Source organism: Emys orbicularis, chromosome 3, assembly GCF_028017835.1.
Source record: "Emys orbicularis isolate rEmyOrb1 chromosome 3, rEmyOrb1.hap1, whole genome shotgun sequence".
NCBI classification, from domain to species: domain Eukaryota; kingdom Metazoa; phylum Chordata; order Testudines; family Emydidae; genus Emys; species Emys orbicularis.
In genome coordinates, this window is record NC_088685.1 from 112,161,761 (window position 1) to 112,174,155 (window position 12,395).

The window sequence follows — 12,395 nt, forward strand, 5'->3', positions numbered from 1 at the left end:
TATTAACATTTTTGAGATTGAAATGTAGGAAGTTATAATTAATATCACAATGCATTTGAGTACTATAAAGTTATCCAATGTGTGTCAATTTTTTATTGTACTTTAAGGAAAATAAGCAAGTAAATAGCCAACTAAAATACTTGTAAATAATGACACCTGTGTCCTGTTACTGGGAAGCTGAATATTTCTTTAATTGTCCTTTAGTCAGCATGGAATACTTTTGGTTGTCTTTTAAATTTTATCAGTGTTGAACATCGAGAACATAATACTGTTGTATCTGTGAGCATGATAATGAGAGAATGCTATCAGGACCTGAATAGAATGGAACAGATCAGTCTGTCTGGCAATGCTACTTGGTTGAAATTTCAGCTAATAGCCCCAAATAGAATACAAAAATCAAACTTCCTCCAAATCTGTTTAAATGGGGTATATTGGTTAAAATTACATCAATTGTTCATTCAAGTGCAGTTTATTGTATAGTGCCCAACCAGCAGTTATCAAAGGTAATCTTATCATTTCCTGATCATTATATTCTTCCTGCCCACACTTGGAGCCAGAAGCCGGCTAGGAAAGTATTACTAATGATTATTATAGGCACTCAGATATTCTGATGATGGGCGTCGATATATAAAAATGTGGATGGATAAATGATTGCGTACATGTTCTCCTTGTTGTTAACAATGTAATTATTTATTTAGTTGTGCTAGGTGCTTTGCAGACAAATAGAAGACCCGTTCCCTGTTGTGCAGTGCTCACAGTTTAAGGCCCTGAACACAGACAGTTTTTCCCATGTATAATCCCATTGAAGTCAGTTGGGGACTACACGCAGGACAAACTTTTTGCTGGATCTGCCCTGCCATGTAACATTAACACAGGCAAGAGTGAATAAGGGGGGAAGATTCAGGGATCAAAATAAAATATGAGGTTTTTTAAAGGGTAACTTCAAAATTTCCTCTTAACCTCTATTCCCCCCCTTCCCGCCGTGTCTGCCTGTATGGAGCTTGTTGCAGGATTGGGGCCTTAGTTTTTAAAGACTTGAAAACTGGTACAGACTAGTTTTAACTGAGGTGGGGAGACAGGTAATCAGTGCTTTATAATTTGAATATATTGGCCACACCAAAAGGTAACCAAACCAAAGTATGCATATAGCAGTTGAGTAGCTTTCATGAGTAATGTATAAAAGCAGATCCCTTCGCTATTCTCTGTTAGTTTCAGTTCCTCAGATTTTTCTGTTTCATGCAGGAAGAAAATAAACTCTGATAGTCAAGTAAAGCTTTTAAATACTCTGAATGTTTTCTGTTGTTTGGGATGTTGTTAGTAGAGCCCTGCAAATCTGTGGATATCTGTAGACCATGTTTGTGGATTGTAGATTGGATGCGGATACAAATTTTGTATCCACGCAGGGCTTTAGTTACTAGATCTCTAGTTTATATGCTGTTTGATTTGGTTAATTTTTCCTAATCAACTCTCCAAATGTCAAATTCTTTAGTTAACTAAAACGTGTGTGTGTGTGTGTGTGTGTGTGTGTGTGTGTGTGTGTGTGTGTGTGTGTGTACGCACACTCACACGCACAGTCAGCTTCAAACTAAAGTTCTCTCTTGCTCCCTGTAGGGCTTAACTGAGGAAATGGAAGTACAAGGAGAAAAATGGAAATGGTTGAACAGAACTGAATCTGAGGTACTTTCAGATAAAATCGTTGGTTTTCAGGAAAAAGAGAGAATTTCTGACACCTTAAGGACTATCAATATGAAGTGGAACAAGGTGTGTATTTTCTCCATATTAATTATGTATAGTCAGCATGTCTAGTAGTTTATTAGGTAGAGGTCTGTCCTCCTTTCCATACACGTGTGACTCCCACTAATGCTTTCGGAAGCTGTCCATGCACATCAAGGGAAGGCTAGACTCCATAGTGTAGAGCATAAGTACTGTTCCATGTCTAAGTGCTAAGCTCATGTAAAAATTGTTCAATCAGTATGAATTCTCCTTTGGTTTGGATCTTTCTGGTTGAACTGGTTTTCCTTCAAAGAGCTAGAATGAGACAGGTGTTTTTTTTTTTTTTAACAAGCTGTAAAGTATCAATTAGAAATTGACATTTCAAAAGCTCTTTTTAATAATGTTTGCAATTATCATAGCAAATATTAAATAAAACCAAACTGAAGTTACATGGGGAAGTGTGGTGGGTCATGTCCTACCTGGATTCTCTTTCCTTTTAGATAGTAGGAATTAGAAATTCTAATGAAATGTGACCTCTTTGGCTTGATGACCTGATGAACATAGGAGAATACCAGAGACTCTGGAGTAGTGTGAATGAGGTTCTGTGTGAAGATTGATGGGACAGTTTGATTGTGGGTCAGGAATCTTAATATTTGCTAGGGGGAAGAGAGATTTGGTAGCTGTGGGAAGGAAAAAAAGATGCCTGTATCGCTCGTGCTGCCTCCTCAAGCCAAGTAACCCTCTTCCTTTTCCTTTCCTTTCCCCCAAAATAATAGTGTAACTAAATTTGGTTGGCTCTAGTAGTTGGATAATTTTTATACATTTTTAAAAAACCTCACCTCACATTTTGGTACATCTTGTGTGCCTCTGCTAATATCTCAACTAGTAGGGAATGTGTCACAGCTTGGGTACTTGGGCAGAAAAGAATGGAAAAGATTGTCTCTGACCTGTGTCTAAATTCTGTTCTGTTTGACGCAAACTTAACTCAGGCGCGCGCGCGCACACACACATATAAAAAACTACACTGTGTATAGATATAAAAACTCTTATCTGAGCACAAGGTGACATTGCTTGCAGTTATTAAATTATAGGTGTTTATGGTGCTTTGTTTGCTGTCTAAAGAAATCTTCATTGTAAACATAGTGTTAGTATTTTAGTATATTTTGTGATCAACATTTTAGCTATGTTAATGAGTGTTTCTTTGTAGCTGTTAAAAAGCAAACATCCTTCTGATGTTTTTTTTTTTTTTTTTTTTTGCCCTTCCGTGCTGTGCTGTAGTTGTTCAAAGAGGTACCTGACAGAGTGAGAGAACTCGAGGCATATGTTCAGCAGCTCCATCTTGTGACACAGGCAAAGCCTTCTGGTGAGTGATGAGCAGAAAACATATTTTACAGTCATGTCTAATTCAATTGAGTTTAATCCTGTTTGCAGTAAAAAAAAATAATTGTACTAACTTGGGTGAAGTGGAGATTATAATATGAAGATTTTGCATCCATGTATTTAGGACTGCTTTTGTATTATTGGCAACACTGGAGCACTTAATGGGGGAAAAGGACAAGTTATAGTTTTTTGTTGTTGCTTGAGAATTGAATATTGATGAATAAAACCACTAGTTCTTTATTATTTGTATTACCATAGTGCTTAGGCACCCCAATCATGGACCAGAAACTCAGGTGCTGTACAAACACAGAACAAATACAGTCCCTGCCTGAAAGAGATTACAATCTGAAATTAAGTAAATGGATTCATAATGTTTTTCAAAATTCCTCACCCAGGAAAACTTAAATGGAGCAAATCATTCTGTGTTATAATTTCAGCCTGTCAAGGGTCTGTATTGACTTGAGTTGAAATCAAGATGGTTAAGTGAACAATGGTTCATATTTTTTATTACTGGAAGGCAAATGTCCATGATTTGAACTCCTGCTTGATTAACTTGTTATCTGTGCAGTTGTAATTTGTGGCATTTTTGGAAGGTGATCTGGTGATGCGTTGAAATGTGTGTTTGTTTTAAAATATGCACATCCCAAGCCACCTGACTGTAAGCTTGGGAGCCCTCAGCGTAACCAGGTTTGAGTGTTGAAGGAAGGGATAGGGACCAGACTAGAAGTGGTGTTGTTCCTGCTCCATCCAACCAGACATCAGGCCAAGCTGTGAATTGCTAAATCTGTGCAAGGCCTTAAGCCGTAGCTTAAGTTGTTTGTGTCTGAGGTGAGCTCTGTGTTGAGAATTTTAAAGATCTTGTGGTTTTTCCACCAATAGTATTAGTTTTGGACCTAGTCATAATGGAAGAAATACTTCAGTTCTTCTTTGAGTGCTGGTATGTATGTGTATTCCACTGTGGGTACACACATGGGTCTGGAGCCAGAGAATTTTGAAAGCAGTGTCTGTGGTCCGCACATGCACCCTGGCACATCTGGTGCCTCTGTCTGAAGAGACAAAGGGCAGGGTAGACTGACCGCCTCTCCAGTTCCTTCTCACTGCTGCGTGGTCTGGGTTGGATACTAGGCCATGCCCAGGACTCCGGGCTTCAAAACTTGCTTCCTGCCTGCGATCCTTCTCGGTCAGCGACGACCTCCAATGCTCCTTGTACAACTTGAGGAAACCCACATTGCTGCAAGGTGGGAAGGGTGGGAACTTTGCCTCCTGTTGCACCTGATGGAAAAGGCCATGAGGCCCAATATGACCACGGCTAGGGAACCCCCAACCCCACTTTCCTATGCATCAGCCAGGCTAAGCAAAGAGTGTGCCAAATCAGGAGTGAAGGAGTGTGCTTCCACAGAGCCTTTGGTAGGGTCTTGTTGAGAGAGGAGGGAGCATTCTCATAAACTTGAGGCTAAATCTTCCTTCAAATCCACTTAGAAGAAGTCAGATCCAATCTCGCCTAAACTGAGTATTAGCTCAGCCCAAGAGAACTTAGAACGTACTAAGTCTCAGAGGCTTGATAAGAAAGCTCACAAATCTAGGGCTTCACTGGCAGTGGATCACGGTCTGGTGGTACTGGTGTCTCCAGTACCACCCAAGCACAAACTCTGGATCCTCCAGCACTGATGAAGACCGATTGCTGAGAGCATTGGTCACCCACAGTACCATCTGCAACGGTTGTGGCATAGACTTTCTTTATTGCGGCTCCAGTGGTTCAGACAGACAGGAATCCTCTCACTCTGGGAAGAGCTGAGGCCTACTCTCCTCCTGAGGATATATTTGCTCTCCCAGACCCAGAGTCTCCTACTTCTTTGGATCCCTCCTTTTTGAGAGAGGTTACAACTCCACCACAGAAGCTGGCCTTTGGAAGGAGTTTGTCTCCCATTTCTGGGCTATGATTTCCCTCCAGCAGCACCATGGGCACTGCTTTTGGAACTGGAATAGATTTTTTTCTTCATTGGGCGATTCTGAACCGCCCAATGAACCTATATGTCCTCCTCCTCCAAGACAAACCTTCCCAGTCAGAAGACCCTGTGCCAACTTGTGACCAACCTTCACCTTACCATCCACCTCAGAATTGTTGACCACCGTGACCCCCATTTGACCCATCCTTTTGGCCATACTGGGGGTCATTGGACCAGTGCCATCCTGTTGGTATGGTCTGTTAGGGAGTCATCCCATCCCTTCCCTCCTCTTTGAGGGGACAACTGGAGCTGCCCCTGAGCCCTACTGAGGAGGAGGAGTATGCGCCAGATCCAGTGTTTCCATCAGATCTGATGAGATTGCCATCTTAAGTGCCAGACATGGTGGCGAGACTGATATTTCCATCTACCCCCGATGACTATAATCAATTCCAGGAGCTGCAGATTCCTGTTGAGGAGGTTCAGGATCCTTAACCCAAGCTCTTGGACATGCTCCAGTACAGTAGCCCTCCCAGTTAATTAAGCCATCCTGGAACCAGCTTGGGTGGTCTGGAATATCCCAGCTACCTGCATCCCCATCCCTAAAGGGGCAGAAAAACGGTACTATGTCCTTGTCAAAGAGACAGAATTCCTGTTCTCTCACCCTACTCCTAGTTCTTCAGCCACTGCAGAGCGGTCTAGGCAACAACCCTGATCTACCCCAACTGATAAGGAGGGCAAATGTCTCAACTTATTGGGAAGGAAAGTTTTTTCTTCTTCTAGCCTCTGGTTCAGGATAGCCAGTTACCAAGCACTACAGGGTAAGTGTGTCTTCCTGAATTGTTCAAAATTTGTGGATTTTACTGACAGTCTCCCATAGCAGGACAGAGCTGTTTCAGGCTATGAACTTTATCATAGACTAGATCAGGGTGGCCAACCTGAGAAGGAGCCAGAATTTACCAATGTACATCGCCAAAGCGCCACAGTAATACGTCAACAGCCCTCCATTTGCTCCCCACTGCCTCCCGCCTGCCGGCAGCCCCCACCAATCAGCTCCTAATCCCCCCTTCCCATGAAATCAGCTGTTTCACGTGCGCAGGAGGCTATGTGTGGGGGTGGGGGAGGAGCGAGGGCATGGCAAGCTTGGGGGAAGAGGTGGAGTGGGGGCAGGGCTTGGGGCAGAGCAGGGGGTTGAGCAGTGAGCACCCCCCAGCACATAGGAAAGTTAGCATCTATAGCTCCAGCCCCGGAATCAGTGCCTAGATAAGGAGCTGCATATTAACCTCTGAAGAGCTGCATGGGGCTCAGGAGCCACAGGTTGGCCACCCCTGGACTAGATCATAACTAAGGCTATGATTTTGTCATGGGTATTTTTATTAAAAGTCACGGACAGGACACAGGCAATAAACAGTAAATCACAGATTTGTTGAAGGCGGAGTCCAAGCCCTGCCGCCCCAGATTGAATTATTGGAATTTTCAAGAAGTCACGGAGATCTCATAAAATCGCAGAATCCGTGGCTTCAGTGACCGGTTCATAGCCTCAATCATAACCAGCCACAGAGTGCCTGTCAAGACCTCTCTCTCTCTGCGCCCCCCCCCCCCCCAAGACTTATGGTCTCATGCACGTACGTGACACCTTTTTCTAGACTCCACCTTTGTTTTGCCTACAAGCGTGGCTTCAAACTATGTACTTGCCAAATCAACAGTCCGTGAACACCATAGTGACTGTTCCCAGCAAAGTGATGTAATCCTTGTCATGGTGGAAGAATCCCCTCCAGCTATGCGTTGGCATTCCTTCCTTGCCTCCACATGGGACAGGACAATCATTAACAACACATCCCTAATGGGAGCGCACATGAACAACAGTGCAGTGCGAGGCACCTGGATGTTTCAAGAGTCCATGAGCTACAAGCAGTTTGAAACTTTCCCCCGTTTGTTCAAGGTCACCATCCCCTCATAATGTCAGACAGCATCACAACTGTCTTTTACATCAACAAAAAGTTGGAGCGAGATCCACCCTTCTGTGCACAGAATCGGTTAGTCTGTGGAACTGGTGTATTGATAATCAGATTGCCTTGTTGGCAGTCCTCCTCCCAGGAACCCAAAATGTGCTGGCGGACTCTCAGCTGACACTTTGTGGTCGATCATGAATGGGTGCTTCACAACTCTGTGGTAAATAATATTTTTGCTCTGGGGGGGTCCCCCACCAATCTGCCTCCCAAATAAATAGGAAATGCAACATATACTGTTTTAGAAGAACCCTGGGTTGCCACTCACAGGACAGTGCTCTACATCTTCCATGGTCAGATCATATGAACTGTGCCTTCCCTCCACTACAGCATCAAGTTTTGTGCAAGATTTGGCAGGACAGGGCATGAGTTATTCTTATTGCCCTCAACTGGCCCAGACAGTTTTGGTACCCAAACATTCCTACACATGTCATCTCAGGCACTGATCATTATTCCTATGTTTCCCAATCTCCTTACTCAGTGGAATGGCAAGATCAGGCAACCCGACTTGTGTCCACTACATCTCAGAGCCTGGATGAGCATTGTCCTTAGAGTCGTGCACTGAAGCTGTACAGAACATCCTTTCTAATAGTAGGAAGGATTCCACTAGCAGATTCTGGAAAGACCAAATTAGAACTCCTCCACCTATTTAAAAAAAAAAAAAAGTCTCTTCCTCAATGGAACTTGAATCTTGTTCTCTCAGTACGCCCTAAGCCTCCTTTAGAACCATTAGCTTTCTTGCTCCATGTCTCTACTACCAGGAACGAGACCTTCATGGACAGGAATCACCTGAGCCAGGAGGGTTGGTGATCAGGGCGTGTTGATGGCCAATCCTGCCATAAGGATGAGGTTTCATTATGTTTCCCCCCTAAATTCAACCCCAGAGTAGTCTGAGTTTCATCTGAACCAGTCTATCCATTTACCTGTATTCTTCCTGAAACCTCATGCATCCTTAGAAGAAAGGAGGCTCCATTCCCTCAACGTTTGGCAAGCCTTAGCCTTTTAACAGCAGAGAATGAAAAGAATCAGGAAATCCCCTAAACTTTTTGTCACCATAGTGGAAAGGGTCAGGCTGTATCCTGTCAAGCAATCTCAGAATGGATCTCTGGCCATATTTTTCTCTGTTATCAGTTGTTTAATCTTCCTCCTCCTCATGGGATAAGAGCTCATTCCCCAAGAATTTAAGCAACATTTATGGCGTGGATTCAAGAAGTGCCTCTACTTGATATTTGTAAGACAGCTTTGTGAAGCTCAGTCCACATGTTTGTTAGACGCTATGCCTTGGTAACAGGCTCCTCTGCTGATGCATCTTTTGGAACAGCAATCCTTCATTTGGCTCTGCCATCTGCAACCTCACACCCTCCTTCTGTTTGAGTACTACTTGTCAGTCATCCACAGTGGAATACACACAGGGACCAGCACTCGAAGCAGAAGAGAAAGTTACCTACCTTATAGTAACTGGAGGTTCTTCAAGATGTGTGGACCATATCGCCATTCCACTACCCACCCTCCTTCCCCTTTGCTGCAGATCATCTCTGATTCATGGTGGAGAAGGAACTTGAGGTAGTTGGTCTGCTCGAGTCAGAGTGTATGTGTCGACCAATGGCCACTGCTTTCAAAGTTCTCAACTCCAGATGCATGGAGTGCATGCCTATCTACAGTGGAATACAGATAGGGCCTAAACTTCCAGTTACTATAAGGTAAGTAACTTTTCTCTTTCAGAGAGTGCGTCAGTAGTTCCCTTTCCCACCCCACTGGAAACAAGATCTATATGTCCAGGGCATATGCACTCTTCTTTGGACCTGATATTTTTAGTTCAGCAAGTTATTATATTTCTAGAAATCATGATTCAAGTTTTATTTTTGTAACGTTTTCTTCTTTGGGAGCCATTGTTGTTTTCTAATGAATGTGAATCATTGGGTCACTCTTTATTGGCATAAAATCAAGTGACATGCATTTTGTTTTCTGTGTGTGTGTGTGTGTGTGTGTGTGTGTGTGTGTGCGTGCGCTGTTGTCAAGGTGCTTCAAATATCATTGTTGCTATTCTTTCGCTGTAGACACTGGCATGAATTTGTAGATCTTACAGAAAATGCCATGTTTTTTTTTTAGTTCTCACCAGTGTCACTTTGGACTTGATTTTTTTAAATATTAGGGAAAGAATATTTTTAAAAATGCTGACTATATTTATCGTTTCAGCGTATCCTGCTGTCCAAAACGTGGTGTTAGTATCATCTCCCTTTGAAGCTCCTGTACAGACTCAGCAGGCTTTGGAACTTTCTGCACCTGCTGATCTGGATAAAACTACAACTGAACTGGCTGATTGGCTGGTGTTGATTGACCAGATGCTCAAGTCAAACATAGTCACTGTGGGAAATGCAGAAGAGATCAATCGGACAATTGCACGAATGAAAGTATGTCTCACTGGAGAAGCTAGTAATCTTGATGTGCCACAACAACTTTAATATTTTTTTTTCAAATTTCTTTATATTCTGTGAGGGAAGAAACAAAGAGAAAATCATTGTACCTTACTGCAGCTAGTACAGAATTATTTGAAAATGACTGTTTGAAAAATAAAAATCATAGTTCTAAAATTGTTCTTCTTCTTTCCCCTTTTAAGCCCTTGGTCCTACATCTCCAGGCCCATGCTGTTTTTACGCCTAGACCTTTTGATTTGGAGAAAAAGTGCTATATGCAGAGCGTATATGTGTAGGGGCATTACCAATATCCTTTGCTGGTATATGCCTTTTGTTGAAAGTCAGTACATCAGCTTTTGGTCAGTTTAGAAAGCTATGCTTATTATCTATGCAATATAAGGGTATTTTAGACTGTATTATAATGCAAGTTAATTTATTTCCATTTAATTCTAAATTAGAAAAATGATTGTAAATGCTAATGTTAGACACTCACAAATGTTTGCTCCTGATCATAGACCATCTGAAGCTGAGCCAGGACTAGGCATAGATGTCTGTGAGTGTCTACATTAGCGTTTATGATCATTTTACTTATGTTAATTGTAAATTAATCAATGCGAGTTACAACATGACCAAAAACGGTAGTCTAGGCAAACCCTAAGCAACTCTTTGTATTGTGACTTCTAATGTCAGAATTTTTCGAAGAAGAGTTCAATGTTTGGTAGCTTTAGAGAAGTTTTTTTTTTTTTTAACTTCATAGCATTCATTACATGTGGGTATAGTAATTAGTCAGCACTTTGCCAAAATCATGTGATACTCACATTTTTGGATACAAGACATTTTTGATTGCATCAAACAGGCTGATTTTCTTTTTCTCCTTTAATAATGATTACTGTTTAGTAATAGCCTTGTTAGGTTTTATAGTGAGAAACTAATTTACAAAAGAGAAAAAAGAGGCAGCCAAAAATATTGTGCAGCACTTCCAATTAATGTGTAGTTCACATAGATTAATCTGCACTTCAGAATCTTCCATAATAGCCAATCAAAATAAAGTAGCTTTATGATACTGTGACACCGAAAGTATGTTATACTTGTAATATAGAGATGGTAACACCTGTCTACAAGCACAATCTGTCTTAGGTTCATAACTACACGTAGTCCAGAAAATGTTTTTATAATGTTAAAATTTGCATTTTCTAATTTTAAAAAAATCTAATATTGATTCTTACAGATAACAAAGGAGGATTTAGAACAGCGCCATCCTCAGCTGGATTCTGTTTTTACTTTGGCTCAAAATTTGAAAAATAAAACTTCCAGTTCAGATGTTAGGACAGTGATCACAGAAAAATGTAAGTTCTCCCTTTTTTTGCAAGCATAATCAGTTTTTCATTGTACTAAAATAAACTATTATTTTTCTTTCCTGATAAACTATGAACATTTCCCCTAATTATAGCAGACTAGCTTGTACGCATCTAGGACTTAGCAGTCAAAACAGTCAAGTGACTTTCAGTTTCCCAGTGTTGTTTAAAAACACTCTTCACTAATTAAATTGTTGCTGCTTCTTCACTGTCCATTTCTTAAGTATGGGGGGAGGAGGGGCAATATCTTGGGTAGTACAGTACAGAGTAGCTCATGAAAGGCTTGAGAACTGCTTGCAAAATCCTTCCTGCTTATTCTGTTCATCATATTCAGTGGTATAAAAGAAATAACGTATTGTTTATTTCATTGTGAACTGCTGTGTTCTCAACACTTTGTAATTGAGGGCAATAAAGACTTTGCTAGTGTTTGTCCCTGTTTGTTGGGTTTGGGGAATAGGAGGGAAAAAAGAAAAAGCCAAGATAATTGAGTTGTGTGTTGAAAGTGGAAAAAAACTTTGATAGAGATGAAGAGTGGAGGGTTAAATTGAGCATATAATTAATGGGGGTGGGGGGAAAGGTTATTTCTTATCTGTAATAATAATACACCTTTACCCCGATATAACATGACCCGATATAACATGAATTCGGATATAACGCGGTAAAGCAGCACTCCGCGGCGGGGGTGTGTGTGCGCGCGCGCTCCGGTGGATCAAAGCAAGTTCGATATAACGCGGTTTCACCTATAACGCAATAAGATTTTTTGGCTCCCGAGGACAGCGTTATATCAGGGTAGAGGTGTATGCCATAAAAACTTCAGAGATAGTGAGTTGGATTTTTAAAGCTATTTAGGCATTGCTGCACTCAGTGTTTCAATGCTTAACTGACAAAAGGGAGTTAGGCACTTAGTAACCTAAATCCCATTGGCAGTCCTTTTTGAAAATGAGATTTAGTTGTCTAAGTCAGTTAAGCATTGCACCGATAAGCGCCACAATGCCTAAATAATTTTAAAAATCTGAGTCCTGGTTTAAATGGACAGCCAATGTAGGTAGTTGTCTCAGGAGTTTTTTTTCATCCAGCTTTGCAGAGGAGACCAGAATGCTCTGGAGATTCTCCTCTTCAGGTCATTAGCCAGTGCAGAATGTTACACCATTTTCACTCCTGTTGTTTTCACTTTTGCCGTTTCAAGGAAATCACTGATTTTTCACCAGCAACTGCTGTTTGCTTTTGAACCTAACATTTATCCGATATAGTAACATTTTTCTGTTTTCTGTTAGGAGTGCTGGAGCTCTTTCTTCATAGCTCTAATTTAGCACTACTGAAGTCATGCCTGAAATCATCCTGAAACTACTCTCAGGTTGCAGTTGATGACTCTAGTATATTTTATATACCAATACAATAACTTTTCTGGTATAAGTCATTGTCAACATTCTTCAGTGAGAGAGTTGTGAAGCTGAGTGTAGCATTTCTTACTGGCGAAGGATGAGTAAAGAGGCCCTCATGCAGATAAGAGAACTCTTATGGCTTAGAATACTTTGAAATCATTTATAAGGGATTGGAATTCATATAAGTGCCATTAAATTA

The 12,395-nt window shown here is 41.3% G+C and overlaps 1 protein-coding gene across 1 annotated transcript in view; it reads left to right on the forward strand.

Annotated features, from left to right (window-relative positions):
* The window catches only part of UTRN (utrophin), a 534,032-nt gene that overhangs the window by 178,790 nt on the left and 342,847 nt on the right, over nt 1-12,395 (forward strand). The window contains exons 46-49 of the mRNA XM_065401441.1: nt 1,612-1,761; nt 2,992-3,076; nt 9,242-9,456; nt 10,688-10,805. Of these exons, the coding sequence (XP_065257513.1) occupies nt 1,612-1,761; nt 2,992-3,076; nt 9,242-9,456; nt 10,688-10,805 (568 nt within the window). The remainder of the gene's footprint in view (nt 1-1,611; nt 1,762-2,991; nt 3,077-9,241; nt 9,457-10,687; nt 10,806-12,395) is intronic.